This window comes from Dasypus novemcinctus, chromosome 5, assembly GCF_030445035.2.
Source record: "Dasypus novemcinctus isolate mDasNov1 chromosome 5, mDasNov1.1.hap2, whole genome shotgun sequence".
NCBI lineage: Eukaryota > Metazoa > Chordata > Mammalia > Cingulata > Dasypodidae > Dasypus > Dasypus novemcinctus.
In genome coordinates, this window is record NC_080677.1 from 36,336,022 (window position 1) to 36,360,791 (window position 24,770).

General features: G+C 38.1%; 1 protein-coding gene and 1 pseudogene across 1 annotated transcript in view; both read right to left on the bottom strand.

Annotated features, from left to right (window-relative positions):
- The window catches only part of KLHL7 (kelch like family member 7), a 78,238-nt gene that overhangs the window by 15,947 nt on the left and 37,521 nt on the right, over nt 1–24,770 (bottom strand). Inside the window, exon 7 of the mRNA XM_004461335.3 lies at nt 9,189–9,331. Within this exon, the coding sequence (XP_004461392.1) occupies nt 9,189–9,331 (143 nt within the window). The remainder of the gene's footprint in view (nt 1–9,188; nt 9,332–24,770) is intronic.
- LOC101432417 (myelin-associated neurite-outgrowth inhibitor-like) lies at nt 22,204–22,873 on the bottom strand (annotated as a pseudogene).

Consider the following 24,770-nt stretch of genomic DNA (forward strand, 5'->3'; position numbering starts at 1 on the left):
GTCCTTCAAAAGGATATTTTTATTAATGTGGGAAATATCTCTTATGGAGATATGTGCAAGTAAAAAAAGGTTTGCAAAACAGCATGTGTAGTATGACCCTACATATGTAAAAATGTGAGGACTAAAATAACATTCACTAAACTACTGATGTCTTCAGACATTGGGGGCACTTTGGCTTTCTTCTTTAAATATTGTTATATTTGAATTTTCTACAATGAACATGTGTTCTGATTTTTTTTAAACAGAAAAAATAAAATTTAACAACTGGACAAATGATACCTAAAGTATGGGTGCAAGGAAAATAACTGCTTATGAGAAGCATAAACCCATAATAATGCTAAAAGTTTTAACAGAAATGTGACATTAAAAGTAATTTAAGTTAAAAAATTTAAGAATTGAAAAACACAGTTATTTGGCTGAATTTCAACTAGAGGATATATTAGAAACAGTCTTTGCCTTCCTTCCTAATAACATATTTAGTAAGTTAATCTGGTCTTCCAGAAGTAAATACTTAATTATGCCAAGTAATTTTACAGATTGCATCCATTTTCATAGGGTCACAGAAATATTGCTGGAAATATATTAATCTCCCAAAGTTCTGAAAAAACAGAGATTTAGTAATCAACTATAAGGAGAAAATGATCTTGTAATTTAAGTCCTTCAACAAGTAAAGCAGGATAATAAAAGGCTCCCACAATTGGAGGAAACATGACTTGCCTTTGTATGCTTAACTAGTAACAAATAAATGGACACTCTGCAGTTGTTAATGATTAAAGTTAGCAAGGAGTCAGAAGTGAGGCCACACACCAGTTCAAACGAAATTACTAATTAAGAACCACTTTGCTGTAAAAAGTGACAAAATATTCTTCCACTTTGCACTCTCAAACGAAAACCATACCACCAAAAGACAAAATGCAAATCTAAGAAAATAAGCATGAAATAAAATTTAAGCTGAAAGTATAATCTGACACAGATATTATACACAATAACAGCACCTTCCCTTTCAGTAAAAAATAAATAGAGGGAAAGTATGTGCTATACAGTTATCTAAACAGAAGATATGCCTTTAAGTGAATTTTGACGTGAAAATTTTAATGTCAGTAAAACAAGGAATATTCTCATATTAAATAATTGTCTCAAACTCTAGACTGCAATAGCATATGCATTTAATAAAATGTTCCTGCCCTGGGACAAATATCTACTGTTTACTAACAGACCTGCTTGGTATAGGAGATAATGCGGGTGGCCAAGAATTCTGAAAGTTAGGGAGGGTGAAGAGGAGAAAAAAGTGGGGAAAATAAGTCTTTTTTTCCATATAAATATGGGATAACTAGAAAACATAAGGCAGGGAGGAACTGACTGAGAAATGAGTGAATATCAAAGAAAAAAAAAAAGAGGGAATCAGGTGAAACTAATTTCTATTCTCATTTTATTGTCACTCAAAACCAGAGGAAATTTTAACTTTTTGTTTTTAGATCAGAAAACTGAAGTTTAGAAAGGCTGACTTGCTTACTTAAAATTGTATTGCTCTTTCTTCTGAAGAGTTGCATTCCCTAAAAAAGGCCTCACAAAAAAAAGACTGGTGAATTACCTAGTCCTTGGTTTTTCTATGTCTAATTGCTTTAAAACATAAAGTTAAGTTAGATTTCATACAGTTAAATAATACTTCTGGGAGCTTTTATGAAAATTTTAAGTAATCATACTTATCAAGCCAAAAAGATGCATTCATACTCAGGATTCAATATACTCTTAAGTCTTTTTTATTCCTTCCTATCCAAACTCTACCAATAAGTGTCCCTTAAGAAAACCTCCATGCAGCTTCTTTTGATAAATCCAACCCAGAGGTATCTCTTATCTTCCATACCACCAAGGCCATAACTGCCTATCACACATCATGACATTTAATGGGTTATACTCAGTCGAGCACCTCACTGGCCTCAGCTTCTATGCTAACTGCTTCACGCTTAGTGTGCAATCTCATACACTGTGAGTTTGAGTACAAGGCTGTGTCTTTCACATATCTCCTGCTGGGGTCTGACACTTGTGCCAGAAATTTCAAATTCTTGATGAATTGTAATTCTGGCAATATATGCTAAAATACTATGTGCTTAAATTATACTTTTGCAACCAGCTAACAATATAATATGCTGTCAAACAATCTCTTTTTCATAACAGTTGATGATGATTATCTCTTATGACCCCATTACCAATTTTTCAAAGTCCACACCAAACCTATACTGAACATGATTTAATGCTTTTGAGATGATAGATTTCACTGTACCTTTGGGCTATCAAGTAAACAAAAATTGCCAAAGGTGGCCAATAGCAATTTTCTGGTGACATGGTAGAGTAAATAGAGATAATTTATCTTCTTCCATATGGTTACTCTCAGCCTGACTTTAATCCCTCCACCCCTTTGCACTCATTTGTCCCTCCTCTCCAGCTACTTCTAGTAAGATAAGAGTCTCTTCAAACATCAATGCACAGATACCATTCCTAGTTCTCTCATTCCTCCCCACTTAGAGTCCTCAATCCAACACCTGCAGCTCTGTTTCCATTCTCTCAGAGCCTTTTTAGGGGGCTGATCTGCTAATTTATTGTAATTATGGCTGGTAGAGGCCTACAGAAAATAAGTTTATCATCCCTTCCAGGGTTAGTCACATTTTCACTGAGAGTTTCTTACAAATGCAGTGACAACATAAAAGGAAACAAATTTCTGAAAGTGGGGACTTCAGGCATTGTACCTAGGTGGGATGGAATGGGCAGTCGGTTGATTTTAGGGCAAAACTACAAATCCAATGTTTGAAAAGAAATGGACTGAGACTCTTGATATTTCTAATTTGGAAGACATTCTAGGAAGGAAAAGCACTCAACTGAGAATTTACTTTAGAAAATGTTTAAATCTCTTTTTCCACATGAATGTGAGGGCCTGTCTAATCAAAACTGCCTGCAAACTATTAGGGACAAAGAAGGCTTACTGTGCACAAGCTGCAAAGAACACCGTTTATTTGTGGGTTTTTGTTTTGTTTTGACCACTGGGTACTTAACACTGAAACTAAGGAAGCTTAAGGAATACTAATGATGATCCACACTTGCATTTAGCAATATCAGTCATTGGGACCCAGTCCACCTGGGATGACTGCCTGCTGCTCATTTTGTTTCTGTAGGTGCTCCTGATCATTTTGGCAATACTTCTATAAACGCTTTCACTGGCTGTAAGCACTACTGATACACTCTTATAAAAGCCACTTTTAAAAAATTTAACACTATTTTCCTTTAAAGTTTTACTTCTTTTATGCACATGATCTTTAAAAATCACAGGCTTGGTTGGCTCACACAATGAATAATTGCCCATTTTTACCCTGATCACAGGGTGGGAATTCTCCTTAATGAGAGATTCTAGGCCTATTTAAGAAGGGAAGGTGGCTATGATACTGTGAGACAACTTTAATAAGCCATATTTCCAACAGGAAAATGTGTTCTGAACTGCAGATAACCTCATTCCCCACCACCAATCCCAAAACTTAGGGTCCATCTATAGGACTATAGGTCTAGTCCTATAAAACCAACTGACTATTGCCTGTGAAATGCCACATAGTTTTACTGGTTCATTAATCTTCACAAACTTAAGTACCCACACTGTGCCAGGCACTAAGCTCAATGATGATTCTATTTCAGAGTCTGGAGGAAGACAACATACTCAGTGTAAACCATGTGATCCTGATGGTCCCATGAAATATGGTGCCATATGGTTTTCTGCCTTCTTTACAGACTCATTCCCTCACCCTTCTGGTCTTGTTCCTTGCTTATTTTGGCAGGAAATATGCAGAACTCCCTTTTCTCTAAAGGCATAGTCTTGCATTTCTCTACCATATGAATGCAATGAGCTGAGACCCTAACAAAGTTCTAAGCCCTCAGCTCATCATTTCAAGGACAGGAAGAGTCTGAATAAAAACTGGTCAATTAAGTCAACTTTTATTTAAGGCATCAGTATCAAAAGACATTCTCACTCTACAATTTGAGAACACCAACACTGAGAGAAATAGACAAAGCACTGAAAACAGATAACTATTTTGGTAATCTCTAAGCACTCAAACTTTAAAAACAGCTGTGAAGGGGGAAAGAGGGAGGCACAGTAGGCTCTATAAAAGGACCATAACAAGAATAATAATTAAATTCAATATAGCAACCCAAGACTTGTTTTTTCTGTCAATACTCGGAAAAAAGGTTAAGGTTTTTTTCCCTATCATTTTAAACCCAACAATTAATACAATTATTTGCCTTCTGTTACAGGCGATATCCAATAAATATCTAAAGATAATAACTTACAGGGATATTGGCTTAATTCTGGATAATTCAATTAAGTAATACTGCTTAAAATGTCCCCTTTGAAAGAGATTGAGTCAACAAAAACTACCACCATTTTTGGTTGGTTTAGGACATACATGAATAGCCCCCATTTAATGAAGGTTAAAACCATTTAAACATTTCTGAAAATATTAAGTACAAGAAATTAAAAATAAAATAATTCCTATACAGTAATTCTTATTAAGCAGTTTACTTGAATTATACTATGAAATAATGTTAACTTTGGGAGATTCAAGGGAAATAATTTATAATGAAGCCAGCCTCCCCAATTATTATTATTAGTTTTCCCCAATTATTTCAATATTAGAAATAATCAGGATTAATCAACTCATATTAAAAAATTAAATACAAATCATAGGAAATGGCAGAAGTTTTTAGGATGAATTTTTGTAGCAAAAAGAAGGGAAGAGGCCGGCACTTCTAAAAAAAAACATTTAATAAATATTGTAAAGATAAGAGATAATTGAAGGAATGAGGAAGTTTTTATCAGTATTTAATTCTTCAATTACTTAAATTTTCCATTGGAAGTAAAAAAATTTGTGATTAAGTATACAAAAGAGCAATTAAATATGGGTCATTTATTAGTGCAAAGCAAGACATTAAAATGAGAATTCTGAAGTTATATTCTCACTTCCAGGCTTGTGTAGAATATGCATCTCTTTTCAACTGTCCAATAAAAAAAAATCAAGGAAAATGTTAGAACTACAGACCAAAGACAGACAAAGTGCTAAGAGTCATTCCACATTTACCGTATTCTAAATGTAATGCTACCTGCCTTGTAAATCCAATCAAGATTCTCCTTGTCCCTCTGTACATGAAAATAGTAATCTACTTTATTTTAAAATAAAACATTTACTTACCAAATCTTGGTTTAATTGCTTTAAAACTGCTCAAATCAACACCACAATTAGGTTTTCACACAATTAGGTTTTCAGAAATAAATGTGGTATAACTACTGATAACACCTAAAAGCTAGGAGTTTGCAGAATTATAATTTAAACTGACCCATAATTTCAAGTTTTGCTTGGGATGATTATTTAAAATTTTTGAATTAAAAAACGTAAAAAGCCACTGAAATTTCAACAGGCTTAATCTTACCTGGTATAAAACAGATGTGTAGATATATCAACCAGTTATGCACACCAAGGACATAATTAAATACAAGATTATATTGGACAGGCCATAAAATGTCATGGCACCTGCCAGTCACTCAGTCTTCTATAGATAGAAGCCAAATTTCTTAGTAAAAAGACAACATACTATTCTAAAGATGGGAGGATGAATCAGAGATGGATGTCTGAGCTGATAGCAGCCCATTAGGGACAGTCCAAATATGATGGTGATTAATCAAGCTAAGCTGATCCACCCTTCTAGGGGGAGATATTTCTGGTATTTGGCAGTATATCCTTTATTCTATGGGCTATTGGACATATCTTTCTCTACTAAAATGGAAGAGGAACTTCTGCCTTAGAGGAACTGCAGAAATGAAATCTCTATCAAAGACTTGAGTGGTGCAGAAGAACTCATCTCATCATTCAGTTACCCAGGTTTGTCCAGTGCCAGTGCCTGTTGGGTTCTTAACAATCTTAGTATTTTCCAAAAGTTTACTTGGTGACTAATTGTTGCAGTAGTAATAGACATGTTCTCCTTACTGGACCAGATTAATACAACCACTAAAACTTGGCAAACTAACACTTTGGGTAATGTGTATTTCTTTTTTCCTGTCTACAGTAGACTTAGATGGAATTTCTTTTCAGCTAATAGAGAAAGTAAAATAATTTCATGGTCTGACCTCAAGGATCTTTCAACTCTTTAGTTCTATGACCTAATCTAAGTGGCAGGAACCCTAGATCACTTCACCTTCCCAAAGGTAGTTATATACTGGTCTCCTATATTGATGTCATAATGCTGCTCAGTCCTGGAGTTAAGAAATTAGAAAGAATCTTAATGTCTTATTAAAACATGGGCTTATAGGACAAGAGATAAGTGACCCTGAAATAGCTGTGTTGGTGATCTCAGAGTCCACAGCTCTACAGCAGGAGTTGGCAAGCTATGGCACAGGCCAAATCCAGCCCATTGTCTGTTTTGGTAAATAATATTTTGTCAGAACACAGATATGCTCATTTGTTTATGTAGTGTTATGGCTGCTTTCTCACTACACCAACAGAGATGAGTAGTGACAGAGAGCATATGGCCTACAAAGCTGAAAATATTTACTATATAGAAAAAGTTTGCTGACCCCTGGTTTACAACATGTTGGTATAACATCTTGGAAATGAAGGACAGCTTACTACCCCAATCACCTCCTACATGTTAGAGATGGCACATGTTCCAGATATGGGTGTCCTTCTTATATACTTTCACTTAGTAAACCCAAAAGCTGCAAGTGCCAAGTAAAATCAAGTGCAGGAGAAAGCTTTCTAAGTGGGACAGGCTACAATAGCATGGCTCAGTTGTCTAGACATCCAGTGATTTTTTTTTTAAGGAGTTACCAGGGATTGAATTGGAACCTCCTACATGGGAAGCAGACATTCAACAACTAAACTACATCTGCTCCCCCCATTAGTGATCTTGGGGTATCAAGATGCTGACTAGGATACTGCATATACTGAGGCATGTCCCAATATGATCACAGAGCATGCATCTCAGGTTTTGGAGCAAGGCCAAGTTTCTTTAAACAGTTATCATTCTGTCAGTAAACAGCTCCTGGCTGCCTGCTAGATTCTGACAGACAACAAATGTCTGAAACCAAGCGATACCAGGTGATAATATAATCCACATGGAACAGTTTTACTGGATCTACCTAACCACAAATTTAGAAGTGTCTATAGCATTTCTTTAACTAATAATGTGGTATATAAATATAAGACTGGATTTATGAAGGTCCCAAAGGCACAGAATACCTGAACAGGATAATCACAGACTGTACCCAGTAGGCCTTCACCTGATTCTCTGTCTTCATTCTCAATCAAGGTTTGTCTTTGTGGAGGTGTTCCCTATAAATCAGCTGATAAATTGGAGAGACTTGAGCTTGGCTTGTTTTTGATAGGACTAACCAAAAGTAGATTTAGCTAAATCTAGCTAAAGTATTACAGCTCCTTCAGGAATGGTCTTGAAGGACGATACAGAAGGAAAATATTCTCATTTGGCAGAATTTTCAGCAGTTCATTGTCCATTATACTTTTCAGGAGGGAAGGTCTAGGGTCAATTTTTATCAACCCTTGGGCAGTAGCTGATGGTTTGCCCAGATGAATGTGACTTGAAATAATAATAGAAGATTGCTGACAAGGGGATCTGAGGAAGGGCGATGTAGATCGACCTAACAGAAAGGACACACAGATTTATGTCTCACTTATAAATTCTAACAGAGTGCCCACAACCACGGAAGAATCTCCTAATAGTCATGTGGATAAGACAGCAATTCTATCTTCCCTCCCTAGTCTGCCTGATGCTTACTTAATGGACTTATGAGTGACCACAGTGGCATTGGTAGAAGCTACATAAGCCAGTAGCTCTAGAAGCCAATGGATTTCCCTCCCTAAGGACAATGTGGCTACCCACTAGAGGCCTTTGCACACTTGGTCAGCAATACTGCCCAATCTTAAGCCCTTGATTTGTTGCCTTACTTTGAGGGAATCAGTTACCTACTTAATAATAAGCTATCTATACTGGGTCCCTTCTGTTGTGGAAGGGTCAGTGATCTTCCCTCCCTGGAACAGATACTTATCCTGGATATGGATTGCTCTTTGCTGTTTTTTACACCCCTCATAGTACCACCATATGTGTTTTTATGAACGCCTTGTGTATCACCAGGATCCAGAGAAATTAGTGCCAGTCAAGTATTTTTTTTTTAGGTGTCACTAGGGACTTCCCATGTGGGAAGTAGGTACTCATCTGCTTGAGCCACATCCACTCCCCAAGACAAGTATCTTGATGTCAGTAGGATGCTCTGTTCTCATCAAATACCTACTGTCAATCAAACAAGGCCTGCAAAATCAAAGAGCCCATTGTGTGCCTGGATTCAACACCACGTATGGATACTACCTTGCAAGTCTGGGACACTATCTTTAAACTGTGGTGTTTGCTCTGCCCCAGCAATACACGAAATACTAGCAAAATATGGTATTTTTTCTCCTACAGTCAAAGTACACAGGTCTAAGAAACAAGAGGTTCTCTCAAGGTTATAGATAATGATCAAATTTTTAAAATTGTGTTCTTATACCTATGATTCAGGCTCTGCTGGCCTGAATGGCACAATATGCACTGGAAAACACACTCAAATTGATGATCAAAGGTAATTTTATCTTTTTTTCTTTGTGTTTTTCTAGGTTTTTCAAATTTTCTAAATGACTTTTTTTTTAAGGAGGTACCAGGGATTTAACCCAGGACCTTGTACATGCAAAGTAGGTGCTTAACCACTGAAGTATACCTGCTCCCCAATGACTACCATTTTATACTACAAAAATAATTACTATAGAAAAACCATCTAATCGCAGAAGTAGTTTTTCATTAAAAAAGGCATGTAATGAAAGCCAGGAGTTGCTAAACAAAAAGAAATGATAGGAGAATTAGTTTTCCATTTGCTTGGATAGTGGTTGCTATACAGTACTTCAGGGGAATTATGGAAACATCTGAAATCTTACTTAGCCTCAGTTGTCTTATCTGTAAAATAAAGATGATAACTATGTAACTCATAAGGTATGTGAATGCACACTATAAATTATAATACCTCTAAAGGCATAACTTATTATTACTGGTGGTAGTGAGAATTTATTTGCTCAGTACTTAGGAAAACAAAAACAAGAATTAAAATTAGTTACCTTTGGGTTAAAATATCTACAAGACTGTGGTTGAGAGCCTCCAAATAGGGCTATTCTGTAGTCATGTTTCTTTCTTCTAGGCCTTGTACCATCTACCAGTTCTTCTCTATCCTCTGGAGATAGTAGATGATACCTCATTCCACCTGTAGAAAAATACATGGTAGCTCTTGAAGAACGTCAGATACTTTTAATATACAGGCATAACAAGACATTTATTTCTGTTACTTACAGTTATCATCCCTCTATAGCATCTAAAGAGAGGAAAGTGAGGGGGAGGGAGAGGTAGGAGTAATGTATAAGGACCTGAGCCCTAACCACCTTATTATTCTCAGCAATCACCACTATTTTAAGATAGCTACCCTCATATGATTTACTAATAAATTATCTGGTGTCTCAAAAATAGCTACCAGAATAATTATTGAAACCTAGATCTCCTAACCCAGTGGTTCTCAAACTTGACTGTACACTGGAATCACCTAGGAAATCTACACCTAGGCCTACCCTAGACCAATTAAATAATAATCTCTGGTGGTATGACCCAGACAGTGGTATTTTAAAGAACTCTTTAAATTCTTTCCACTTAAATGTTGGTTCAAACCAATAGCTTCAGCATGTGAACCTGTTTCAAATGCTGAAACCCACACCCTACCTTAGACCAACTGAATCAGAACCTGCATTTTTAACAAAATCCCTAGGTAATTCAGTGCATATAAAACTTTGAGAGGAGCAGATGTAGCTCAAGTGGTTGAGTACCTGCTTCCCATGTATAAGGTCCCAGGTTCCATCCCTGATACCTCCTAAAAACAAACAACAAACAAACAAACAAACAGATGAAAAAACCAACTCTCATTGGGGAGCAGATGTAGCTCAGTGGTTGAGTACCTGCTTCCCAGGTACAAAGTCCTGGGTTCAATCCCCAGTACCTCCATAAAAAACCTTTGAGATGCACTGCCTTAGATGATTCTAAATGTAACATGGCCCTTTTCTTTCAAAATACCTTAATTTTGTCAAGTGTAACTTAAAATTAAAAACTCTTTAAAGTATCATTTCAAATCAGCACTGGCAAGGTGGACTACTCAGTTAATGATGTTAGACAACAAGATGAAGAAAAAAATTGTACCCTTAGCTCATATTTTACTTTTATGTAAATTTCATATCAATCAAATATTTTAATATTAAAAAAAAAACAGAATAATAAAAAATAAATCTAGAGTGCAGATGCCTAAGAATGACACAAAACCCCAAGTCAGGAAAAAAATCATGGGCTTATTACATAAAAATGTTTTAAAATTAAATTACTGTATAGCAAACAGAATAAAGAAAATCTAAAGACAATGACAGTTGCGTCATCAACATATTGATGTAAGACTTCCTTGGAAAAGTCTTCCTCAGAATCAGCTGATAAAAGGACAACTCCTACTTGCTTCAAACTTTGGAAGATGTTAGTCACTGGAGAAGGACTCCATAAACAATGAATTGAAGAAAAAGAAAAAGAATCTACAAGATCAGGTAGGAAATTTCTGTCACAGACCTGCTGGTCTGCACCCTTCCACCTCATTCAGTTCGCACACAGATTGGGAGTGGCACAGAGGCAGGAGCTAGAAGCAGAACTGTTGGCAGGAGTTTAAAAAGAAGCATAACAGAATTTATGGGGTGAAAGGAACATTAATTGCAACATCAGATTTGAACAGGCAGAATAAAGAATTAGCAAATTACAAGTCATGTAGTCAGAAGAACAGATAAAGAATAGAAAAAAAAAGAGCAGTGTCTCAGGGATTTGAATGACAGCATAAAGTGCACAAATATCCATGTCATGGGTTCCTCAGGAGAATAAAAGAAGGGAAAATGGGCAGAAGGAATATTTGAGGAAATAATGGCTGAAATTTCCCAACTCTTATGAAAGGCATAAAATACATGTTCAAGAAGAGCAATGAATTCTAACAGAATAAATTCTACCAGACCTACTCTGAGACACATACTAATCAGAATGCCAAGTGCCAAAGAAAGAGAGAATTGTGATAGCAGCAAGAGAAAAGTAATCCATCACATATAAGGGATCCTCAAGAAGACTAAGTGCTGATTTCTCATCAGAAACCATGGTGGCAAGAAGGCAGTGGTATGACATATTTATAGTACTGAAAGAGAAAACTGCCAGCCAAAAATTATTTATCCAGCAAAACTGTCCTTCAGAAATGAGGGAAGTTTAAAACAGTCACAGATAAACTGAGAGAGTTTACCAACAGAAGACCTGTACTATGAGGATTACTAAAGGAAGTTCTGCAGGTTGAAAGGAAAAGACAGGAGAGAGTGGATTGGAGTAGTGTGAAGAAATGAAGCTCTTCACTGAGGGTAACTAAAAATAACTAAAAGGGTAAATGCAAAACCCAATAGTACTGTATCTTCAATATACACCTCTATTCTTTCATTCACAAGTGTCAGAATACAGTTGAACAAGAAAAAGCCATATTTCCTACAATGGACCCACACAGTATAAAGTGGTAAAGTGGGACAAAAGCAACATAAAAGGGGGAAACAAAGGGATATGGGACCAGAGAATGTGTATGCTATTGAAGCTACATTGGTTACCTTTCAAAATTTATAGGTTGTGTAATATAAACCCCAGGATAACCACAAAGAAAGTATTTAAATATTATACAGAAAAATAAATGAGAAAAGGGATCAGTCAGATACATCACAAAAGATCAATTCTACAGAAAAGAAGATTGCAATAAAGGAAAAGAGAAACAAAAAAAGGATATAATAAATAGGCTGAAATTAAGTACTGCTTTTATAGTAATAACTATGAGTGGAAAAAATTCACTAATCAAAAGACATAGATTGGCAGAAAAGATAAAATAGCATGATCCAACTATATATTGTTTACAAAATACTCACCTTAGAAGACATAAAGACAAAAATAGGTTGAAAGGGAAAGAATAGAAAAATATATTCCATGCAAATAGTAGTCCAAAACAAGCTGGGTTAGCTATACTAATACAGGACAAAATCTGTTATTAGAGATAAAAAAGGTCATGACAGATTAATAAATGGGGCAATCCACCAAGAAGAAATAGCAATCATAAATATTTATGTACCTAACCATGGTGCCTGTGCCCCAAAATACATGAAGCAAATACTGGCAAAACTGAAGGAATAAATAGACACCCCTACAATAATTGTTAGAGATGTAAATACATCATTCTCATCAATAGATAGACCATATAAACAAAAGATCAATAAGGAAACAGACAATAAATTGAATAAAAGGATAAATGAACTAGACCTAATAGACATACACAGAATAATCCATCCCATAACATCAGGATATACATTTTTCTCATGGATCATTCTCCAGGGAGACCACATGTTGGGTCATAAAACAAGTCTCAGTATATTTAGAAAGACTGAAATCATACAAAGCATCTTCTCTGACAATAATGGAATGAAGCTGGAAATCAGTAACAGGTGGAAAACTGGAAAATTCACAAATACGTTGAAGTTAAATAACACACTTAAACAATCAGCGGGTTGAAGAATAAATTGCAAGAGAAATCAGTTAATTTCTTGAGCTGAATCAAAATGAGAATACAATATATCAAAACTTACGTAATGCAGCAAAGGCAGTGCTGGGAGGAAAATTTATAGCCTTATATGTTTACCTTAAAAAAGAAGAGGGAAGCGGACTTGGCCCAGTGGTTAGGGCGTCTGTCTACCACATGGGAGGTCCGCGGTTCAAACCCCAGGCCTCCTTGACCCGTGTAGAGCTGGCCCACATGCAGTGCTGATGTGCTCAAAGAGTGCCGTGCCATGCAGGAGCATCCCCTGCGTAGGGGAGCCCCATGCTCAAGGAGTGCACCCCGTAAGGAGAGCCGCCCAGCACGAAAGAAAGTGCAGCCTGCCCAGGAATGGTGCCGCATACACGGAGAGCTGACGCAGCAAGATGACGCAACAAGATGACGCAACAAAAAGAAACACAGATTCCCAAGCTGCTGACAACAACAGAAGCAGACAAAGAAGAACACGCAGCAAATAGACACAGAGAACAGACAACTGGGGGGCGGGGGAGGGAGGAAGAGGAGAGAAATAAATAAATAAATAAATAAATCTTAAAAAAAAAAAAGAACTAAAATCAAAGATGTATAACTGCACACAGAAAAGAACAGCCTATTATCTCATAATCTGTAACAAATGTTCCACCAGGGTGTGGAGTTGTATGGGAAATCTACACATCTGTATGATTGTTTTGCAAGTTCACAATATCTGTAACAAAAATACTTAAAAAAAAAATACTATGGGTTGGGGAAAAAAGACACCAAATGTAAGGAAAGGAATATAGTTGGTAGTAATATTTTGACAATGCTCTTGCATAGTTTGTAACAAATGTTTCATACCAATGCAAAGAGTTGGTGGAGGGGTAATGTATGAGACCCCTGTGTGATGTTATGTATGTTTCTTCTGTAAGTCTGCAATCTTTACTATACACTTATTGTTTATGTGTGTTCCTGTGTAAATGACATACTTCAATTAAAAAAAATGTTAAAGGGAAAAAAAACACACACAAAAATAGTAAACTAATCCCAAACCAAACTGAAGGAAAGAAATAATAAATATCACAGCAGAAAGAAATGAAATTGAGAACAAAAACAACAGAGAGAATCAACAAAACCAAAAGTTGTGGGTGGAAATCCACAAAATAAACAACAAAATATTAAACTGCCATCCTGGGGAGCCCAGCTGTGCTCTCAAATAGAGGGGCAAGAATCTCTCAAGTACACAGGCAGTGCCCAATAAAAGAAAAAAGACCAATATGTCAAGCCCTCAATATTAATGTATGTTGGGAAACGGACTTTGGCCCAGTGGTTAGGGCGTCCGTCTACCATATGGGAGGTCCGCGGTTCAAACCCCGGACCTCCTTGACCCATGTGGAGCTGGCCATGCGCAGTGCTGATGCGTGCAAGGAGTGCTGTGCCACGCAAGGGTGTCCCCCGCGTGGGGGAGCCCCACGCGCAAGGAGTGCGCCTGTGAGGAGCCGCCCAGCGTGAAAAGAAAGAGCAGCCTGCCCAGGAATGGCGCCGCCCACACTTCCCTGCCGCTGACGACAACAGAAGCGGACAAAGAAACAAGACGCAGCAAATAGACACCAAGAACAGACAACCAGGGGAGGGGGGCGGAATTAAATAAATAAATAAATCTTTAAAAAAAAAAAAAAAAAAATTAATGTATGTAACTATGAACTTTATTCTTGAAAAACTAAAGCTTAGTGGATACCATAGGTTCCAAGGGGAGAGGGAGGGAAGAATAGGTGGAACACAGGGCATTTTTAGGACACTGGGACTGTTCTGAATGATTTTGCAATGATGGATACAGGCCATTATACATTTTATCAAAACCTATAAAACTGTACAGTGCAAAGTGTAAACAACTGACCATGATTAGTAGCAATGCTTCAATATTTGTTCAATTTTCACAAATATAAGATGCTATTAATAGGGGAAAATGTGAGAGGGTGGGGTATATGGGAATCCCTTATATTTCTGAAGTGACTTTTCTGTAACCTAAAGCTTCTTTGAAAATAAAGTGAAAAAAAGAAAAAGATACTGGGGGAACATAAAGAAGAAATTGTAAATATGCATAAAAGATAGTTCTTACGGTGAGGAAAGGCACAATGCCAGAAATTTTTTTTGCTTTTGGGGGAGGTTTTGGATTATACAACCATGGTAGGGGAGGACCACTGGTGCAGGGTTTCAGTGGTGGGGGGATGTGTGGGGAAGGATGCACCTGGAGCATGCCTCTATGGAATATGAATGTGTTCAAGTGGTAATGGGGTGTTATCACAATGGGTGGAGACCCACATAATAACCAACAAAATATTAAATTCCCATCCTGAGGAGTCCTGCTACAGTCTCTAATAAGAGCGGCAAGAATATCTCTGGTACATAGGCAGTGCCTAGTACCACAGAGACCAATATACCAGGCACTTGATATTAATGTTTATACTGAGAAACCTTATTCTTGAGAAATTAAGACTTAGCCTAGTAATATATATTGCCTAAGATTTACCGCCTAAAAACCTACTTATTACTCAAATGTGACCTCTAAGTGAAACTCAGCATATAAGCTAACTGCCTTCCTCCCCGGTATGGGACATGACTCCTGCGGATAGGCCTCCCTGGTACCAAGGGATTATTACCATACAACACCTACTAGCAATGCATTTGGACTAAGACCTTTTACAGCTAAGAGCTATTAAAGTGAGTTGGGAGGTCATTCCAGAAATTATGCTTATGCATGTCTCAGAAGGATCTCACTGACTGCCACAGTAAACAGAGTCTCAAGCAGGGGTGCTCCTGAGGATTCGAGAGACATCTGGACACGATATGCAGGGCACACAACCCCAGGAAATCGGCACTCTGCTGATGGGCCTTACCCTGGAATACATGTTAACCTATTTCTCCAATGTAACAGAGCTAGACTCATTTATAATATCATGGTTCTTCTGCCCCTTTTATTTGAACCTATAATTAGCACTATACTCTTTAAATATATGTCCCAGAGACTTAAATCTTTGACTGTTTATATGCCAGTTGAGCCCTGAGTCTTAGAATTGCAGCCAACACCTACTCTTCAGTTCATCGGATTCATCCACAACAACTAACAAAATGATGATGGATGGAGAATGCCCATCCCAAAAAAAACAAAGTATCTGCAGGCAAGACAGTTCCATACATCTGCCCAATGGCATCTAAGCCCCCACTTAATTGGAAACAGAATGGGCATCACCGTCTCCAAACCCTCAAGATTGAGGAATGTACAAACATAAGGGGAGGGATTCAACCATGGATCAAAGTAGACTTATTATTATTCTAGTAATGGAAGAACTTTTAACGCTGATATAAAACACTAGTCACCAGAGGTTCATGGGGAGGGGAAGAATAGGTGTAACATATGACATTTTGGGGACATTGGAATTGTTCTGCATGACATTACAATGATAGATACAGGCCATTATACATTTTGTCAAAACCTGTAAAACCGTACAGTGCAAAGTGTAAACCATATGTAAACAACAGACCATGGTTAGTAATGCTTCAATATTTGCTAATCAATTTCAACAAATATACCACACTAATGAAGGATGTTATTAATAGGGGAAGATATGAGAGAGGAAGAGAGTGGCATATATGGTAATCCCCTATATTTTTTATGTAATTTTCTGAAATCTAAAACTTCTTAGAAAATAAAGGTTAAAAAAAACACACAAAAACAGAAGTTGGTTGTGATAGTTTGAGATTATTTATGAATCCCAAAAAAGAGAAAGATTGTCTATAAACTAATCTATTCTTCTGGGGATGACAACCTTTGATTATTATGGATTCAGTTGAGGAGTCCTTGATTAAATTATCTGTTAAGATTAGGGCTTTGCACACGCAAGGAGTGCACCCATAAGGAGAGCCACCCAGCGCGAAGGAGGGAGCAGCCTGCCCAGGAATGGCGCCGCCCACACTTCCCGTGCCGCTGCCGACAACAGAAGCGGACAAAGAAACAAGAAACAAGACGCAGCAAAAAAAGACACAGAAAACAGACAACCGGGGGAGGGGAGGGGAAATAAATAAATAAATAATAAATCTTTAAAAAAAAAAAAAGATTAGGGCTTTGATTCCACCATGTCGGTAAGGCATGACTCATGTTACGTCTCCACCCCCTTAGTGGGCTGATATAAACAGACACTCACTCAAGAAGATACATGAGAAGAGAGAGAGCTATGTCATTTTTGATCCTGGGACCCTGGGAAGTGATGCCCATTTGCCTGATAGCTTACAGCTGACCTTGGAAAGAAAGCCAAGACTGATTAGGAAGCCCAGAGGGGAAGGCTGAAACCCAGCAAAGATCACCCTCCATCTTGCTTCAACATATGGCAGCTGACTTCACTGAGAAAGCAACCTTGAGTTGGACTCTTTACTACCTTGTAACTGTAAGCTTTTATTCCAAATAAATATCCTTTATAAAAGCCAACAGATTTCTGGTACTTTGCATCGGTACCCCTTTGGCAGACTAATACATTAGTTCTTTGAGAACATGAACAAAATTGACAAACCCTTAGCTAGACTGAAAAGGGAAAAAGAGAAAAGATGCAGATAAAGAAAATCAGAAATGAGAGGGGGGACATTACCACTGACCCCACAGATATTACAGAGATTATGAGAGGATACTATGAACAAATGTACACCAACCAACTAGACAACATAAACAAAATGGACAAATTCTTCAAATCACATGAACAACCTACACTGACCCTAGAAGAAATAGAAGACCTCAACAAACAAATCATGAGTAAAGAGAATGAAACAGTAATCAAAAATCTCCCCCAAATGAAACACCAGGAATAAACAGCTTCACAGGTGAATTCCAATAATCATCCAAAGATCTCATACCAGAGTAGCTCAAGCTCTTCTAAAAATTGAACAGGAAGGAATGCTACCAAACTCATTCTACAAAAACCATATAAAGATAATACAACCAATTTCTACAATGAATATAAAAATGCAAAAATCCTCAACAAAATATATATATAGTTTAAAGATTTATTTTATTTATTTCTCTCCTCTTCCCCTCTGTTGTCTGCTCTGTGTCCATTTGCTGTGTGTTCTTCTGTATCCGCTTGTATTATCAGAAGGCACAGGGAAAGAGCATCTCTTTTTTGTTGTGTCATCTTGCTGCATCAGCTCTCGTGTATACGGTGCCACTCCTGGACAGGCTGTGCTTTTTTTTTCCCACGCGGGGAGGCTCTCCTTGCAGGGCGCACTCCTTGCACCCCTGTGTGGCACGGCACTCCTTATGTGCGTCAGCACTGTGTATGGGCCAGCTCACCACACGGGTCAGGAGGCCCTGGGTATGGAACCCTGGACCCTCTATATGGTAGGCGGATACTCTATCAGTTAAGCCACATCCTCTTCCCTCAACAAAATATTAATACTTGCAAACTGAATCCAAAATCACATTAAAAGAATTACACACCAGGATTAAGTGTGTTTTATCCCGGGTATGCAAGGGTGGTACAACACAAGAAAATCAATTAGTGTAATAAACCACATTAATAGATTGAAGAAGAAAAATCACATGATCCTCTCAATTGATGCAGAAAAGGCATTTGACAAAATACAGCATCCTTTCTTGATAAAAACACTCCAAAAGATAGGAACAGATGGAAGCTTTCTCAATAAAGTGCATATATGAAACCCACAGCTAGCCTTGTACTCAACGGTGAAAGACTGAAAGCTTTCCGGTTGAGACTGGGAACAAGACAAGGATGCTCACTGTCACCACTGCTAGTCAATATTGTTCTAGAAGTTCTACCTAGAGCAATTAGGCAAGATAAAGAAATAAAGGTACCCAAATAGGAAAGGAAGAAGAAAAACTTTTGCTATTCCTAGATGATCTTATACTAGAAAATCCTGAAAAATCCACAACAAAGCTACTAGAACTAAAAGATGAATTCAGCTGAGTGACAGTATACAAGATTAATATGCAAAAATCAGTAGTGTTTCTATACAACACTGATGAGCAAGATGAGAAGGAAGTCAGACATAAAGGACCTATATTCAGAAATCTACAAAACATTGGTAAAAGAAAAAAACAAGAGCTAAATAAGTGGAAGGATATTCCGTTTTCATGAATAGGATGACTAAATATTGTAAAGATATCAGTTCTACCTAAACTGATTTACAGATTCAATGCAAGCCCACTAAAAATCCCAAAAGCCCTTTTTTGCAGGCATGGAAAAGCCAATTATCAAATTTATTGGAAGGGTAATGGGCCCCAGATAGCCACAAAAAAAAAACCGCCTTTAAAAAGAAGAACAAAGTTGGAATTCTCTCACTTCCTGACTTTAAAGCATATTACAAAGCTGTAGTGGTAAAAAGAAAACCCCGAAAAACAACAACAATGAAAAAACCCCACACACCAACAAAACAAAACAAAACAAAACAAAAAAACCATGGTACTGGCATAAAGATAGATATATTGATCAATGGAACTGAATCGAGAACTCAGAAATAGACCCTTACATCTTCGGTCAAGTGATTTTTGACAAGGCTCTCAAAACCAACCAGCTGGGCCAGAACAATCTATTCAACAAATGGTGCTGGGATATCCATAGCTAAAAGAAAGGAGGAGGACTCCTATCTCATACCTTATACAAAAATTAACTCAAACTATATCAAAGACCTAAACAGAAAAGCTACATCCAAAAAACTCCAAGAAAAAAATGTAGGGAAACTTCATTATCAAGATCTTGAGGTAGATGGTAGTTTTAAAATTTTACACCCAAAGCATGAACAATAAAAGAAAAAGAAAACAGATAAATGGGGCCTCCTCAAAATTAAACTTGAGATGAATGAAAACAAGAGAAGGGATATGACAAATAGGTTGAAGGAAGTACTTTTAGTTTTCAGAAGACTCTGTCAAGAAGTAAAAAGGGAGCCTACCCAATGGGAAAAAAATTTGGAAACCAAATGTCTGATAAGGGTTTGATATCCCTATTACATAAAGAGATCATACAATGCAATGATAAAAAGATAAGCAAACCAATTAAAAAACAGGCAAAATACTTGAATAGATATTTTTCCAAAGAGGAAATATAAATGGCCAAAAAGTATATGAAAAAATGCTCAACATTACTAGCTATTACAGAAATGAAGATGAAAATATTGAGGTACCTTTTTGTACCTTTGGCAGTATCTTAAGAAGTTGGGTATCGAATTGTCATATGATCCAACAATCCTATTACTAGAGAGATATTCAGAAGAACTAAAAGCAAGGACATGAACTGACATTTGTACACCAATGTTCATAGCAGCATTCTCCACAATTGCGAAAATATGGAACCAGCCCAAGTGTCCATCAATCAATGAATGGATAAGCAAAACATGGTATATTCATACAATGGAATACTATTCAGCTGTAAGAAGAAATAAAATTTGGATGTATATGCCAACATGGATGAAGCTAGAGGATATTAACGTTGATGGAAATAAGCCAGAGACAAAAGGACAAATGTTGTGTGGTCTCACTAACATGGAGTAAATACGATGAGTAAACTCATGGAGATAAATTCTAGAGTATAGGTTACTAGGAGAAAGGATGTGGGCTGAGAATGGGTGCTGATGCTTAATGTATGCAAAAATTTTAATAAGATAAACCTTATTAAAATGTGGAAATGAATAGAATTGATGGTAACAATTTAGACATAACTAAGAATGTTGATATATAAATGTGATTGTGGCTGAAAGGGGTAGTCTGTGGATATAAATGTCAATTGAAAGGAAGCTAGAGAATAACTGAGGGAATGTATAACAGTAATTTGGTGGTGGCTGAAGATCGTGGTTAATAGTATAAATATAAGAATGTTCTTTTAGAAAGTGTTAAGAATATCATGATACACAGGATCAATTAATATAACTTATGGAGGACAATTAACAGTAATAGTATAATATTTTTGCAGCAATGACAAAGAAGATAGTATATGAATTATAAGGGACAATAATAAGGGGTATTGGGGGGTACAGGACTTTTTCTTTTGGAGTAATGAAAATGTTCCAAAATTGAGGTGATAGCACAACTCTGTGATGAAAATGAGAGCCACTGAGTGTACATTCTGAATGGATTGTACAAAGCATGGGACTATACAGGGAATGCAGTGGTGGAAGAGGGACTGTGGTTAACAGAACGTTCTCTCATGCACTATAATAAATATACGAACAAATACAGGATGTTAATAATCGTATGGGTTGGGGGAAATACATCTAAATGTAAGATAATGGCTATAGTTAGTAATTTTATATATATGTTTTACATATTTATGTTTATTTTAGGAGGTACCAGAAATTGAACCCAGGACCTCATACATGGGATGCAGGCAGTCAACCACTGAGAGTTGATTTTTTTCATTTGTGTTTTTTTTTTGAATTTTAAATAAAGTTTTGTTCCCTTTTAATAATTCTTAAATACACAACTTGCTTCATAATAGACAGCTGACATCTTTGCCCTCTTTGGGGTGGGGAGGGGAGGGACAGCAGTGCCTACGAATGTTTTCAGCAGACTCAAACATTTCTCAAGGGGAAAAAAAATGGAATGATCTCCTAAGCTAAATAAAACAGAGGCCAATACCTCCTCCAGGTGTGGCTTTTTCTTACACATTATCTTCCATTGCAGGAAATTAATTTAGTCTATATAGGACTTCTTCAATGAAGATATATAAAATATCATCTCTAATTTGTAATAGATTTATAATGAAAATTTACATAACAGAGAAAACTGCTTTCCTAATACACAAACCACTCCTACCCTAATATTCCCGGCCACACAACTCTAGTAAGAACTTCCACGGTACACAGGGCCCCAGCCTAACTGGAAAGAAAGGGATGGTGGTGCCTGCTGACGAGGCTGTATTAGAGCAGCTGCAGCCCCCACCCTCCCAGCCCTACTGGGACCTAATCCCAGTACAGTCATGGCAAGAAACAGATTGCCCACACCAAAAGTCCCAGTTCCTAACTGTCAACTCACATCAACCCCAAGAGGTTGCAGAATCATCTACGACATTTCAGATGCTCTATGAAAAAATTCACTTTACACTTATAACTTTAAGACTGCATACATTACAACAGTGCATTAGTGATACAGGTTGTAAAATACTTTTCCATTCCTTTGGATTTTGCATATGATGGTTTTGCATCAGTCACAGCAGGTAGATTGAGCAAGCTTTGTTTTTGTGTTTTTTAACATTCATTCAACTAGATATGATTCAGAATAGATTAATACTCCCTTTTTATGATTATAGTTAGCTAAAAAATTTGCAGGCAGTCCACACAAAACAGGATTTGCTGTCAGACCCACCCACAGTTAGGTGAAGACAACCGGCGTGGGGGCCTGCTGAGCCAGAGGGCCAGTGTCTAGCTAAGTGTGGAGAGCAGTGAGAGTCCTGGTTGGAGGCACGAGGACTGCAGCACCAGACGGGAAACCTCCGTGACGTGACTGCACAGCTCCATCCTCAGACCTCTGGAGGGCGATCACCACTGAGGGGGCACGTAGCTGTATGTGGGTGTTCCTGGGGCCCGGTAAAAGGGCACAGTGACGGGGTGGGGGGTGACAGGAGTTGGGGAGTGAGCAAACAGCAGAGTGCCTGCTGACATCGCCATGGTGGTCCCAGCCACCATGCCCATGGTGACCCCGTTGCCCCTGGGCGGGGCGATGGGCCCAGGGTATGCTGGGCTGCATCACGGTGGTGTGGCGGATGACGTGCGGGGGCGCTGCGAACAGGGGCTGCGTGTAGTACTGCCTTGCTGTGCGTACGGACTCTGCTGGGGGTAGGCACTTCGCACGCGGTACACGGCAGTCTGGTTGGGGTTGGGAGAGGAAGAGTACGGTGGCATCCCCCACTGGTAGGAGAACAGGACACTTCGTAAGGTGTGCCAGGAATGTAGCCTGTTTGGAAGGCAGGATTTGCTCCTGGGTACATGTTAGGGGAATATGCAGGAGCTGCTGCTGCGTAGCCCATGGGGAAGCCAGCTGGATAACCAATTCCTTTGGCATTTGCATAGGGAACCCCAGATGATCCAGGGCTATAAACAGGATTCATGATTTCAAGAACGGGCCGCGCTGGCGGCCTGGACCTCGGCGACCTGTGTGCGCCGGCCAGGGGCTCGGCCGGGGCTCGGAGAGGGCACGCTGCGCAGACGCTGCTCGCCGCGGTTTGGTGCTCAGCGGTCCGCGCCCGCCGCCGCCTTCTTGCTGCCGCGGTCCGCCTGGCCCGCCGCCCGCCTCTCCGCAGCCCGCGCTCCCGCCGACGCTGCGCAACCACTGAGCCAGACTGTTAGTTTTGTTTTTAGGAGGTTCTAGGAATCAAACCTGGTACCTTGTACATGGGAAGGAGGCACTCAACCACTTGAGCTACATCCGCATCCTAGGAATATTTTAATGGTGCGCTTTCATAGTTTGTAACAAATGTTTCACAATAATGCAAGGTGATGATGGTGGGGTGATGTATGGGAGCCATATATGATGATATCTGTATTTGTTTTGTAAGTTCACAACTTTTACTATACACATATTGTTTATGTATGTACATATATGAATGATATACTTTAATAAAATGTTATTGGGGAAAAAAAAGCGCTAAAATCAAAGATCTAACTGCACAACGGGAGGAGTTATAAAAAGAACAGCAAACTAACCCCAAAGCATACAGAAGGGAAGAAATAACAAAGACGAGAGCAGAAATAAATGAAATTGAGAATAAAAAGAAACAATAGAAGTAATAAAACCAAAAGTTGGTACATTGAAAAGATCAAAATTGACAAACCCTTAGCTAGACTAACAAAAAAAGAGAAAATGCAAATAAATAAAATCAGAAATGAGAGGAGGGATATTACTATTGACCTCACAGAAATAAAAAGGATCATAAGAAGATACTATAGGGAGCTGTTGTGGCTCAGTGATTGAGTGCTGGTTTCCCACACATGAGGTTCTGGGTTCAATCTCTGGCTCCAGTAGTACCTCAAAACTATGAGCAACTGCATGCCAGCAATTTAGACAACATAGATGAAACAGACAAATTCTTAGCTTATTACAAAGCTACAGTGGTCAAAACAACAGAAATTGGCACAACGACAGACATATTAACTGATGGATTTGAATTGAGAGTTGAGAAATAGACCTCTTCTTTGGCCAACTGATTTTTTTTAAAAAATTTAAATTATTAATTTTTAGATTTACTTTATTATTATTATTTTTAAAATTTATCCCCCCCCAACCCCAGATGGTTCTCTCATTTGTCATTGTTTGTGCACCCTCTCCAGGAGGCAATGGGAACTGAACCCAGGACCTCCCACATGGGAGGTGAGTGCCCAACAGACTGAGCCACATCTACTCTCTGTGGGCTGTGATGTCTGCAGGCTTGTGGCATCTGCTCATTTAGGCATCTGCTCAATGCAGCATCCAGCTCGTTGTGGCGGGTGTGGCATCTAGTTCATTGCAGCAGCACAGCATCTGCTTGTCTTCTTTAGGAGGCACTGGGACCTGAACCCAGGACATCCCGTGTGGTAGGCGGGCTCCCAAATGGTTGAGCCATATCCGCTTCCCTGGCCAACTGATTTTTGACAAGACTGCTGAGTCCACTGAACTGGGAAAGAATAATCTTTTCAATAGATGGTGCTAGGAGAATTGGGTATCGATATGCAAAAGGATGAAAGAGTACCCATATCTCATACCATATTCTAAAAATTAACTCAAAATTGATCCAGGATCTAAATATAAGAACCAGGACTATAAAACTCCTACAAGAAAATGTAGGGAAGCATCTTCAGGTCTTGCATTAGGAAATGGTTTCTTAGACTTTACAACCAAAACACAAGCAATAAGTGAAAAAATAGATAAATGTATCCCCCCCCCCAAAATTCAAAACTTTTGTGCAAAGGATTTTATCATGAAAATGAAAAGATAACCTACTCAATGAAAGAAAATATTTGGAAACCACATATCCAACAATGGTTTAATATCCAAAATATATAAAGAAATCCTACAAATCAC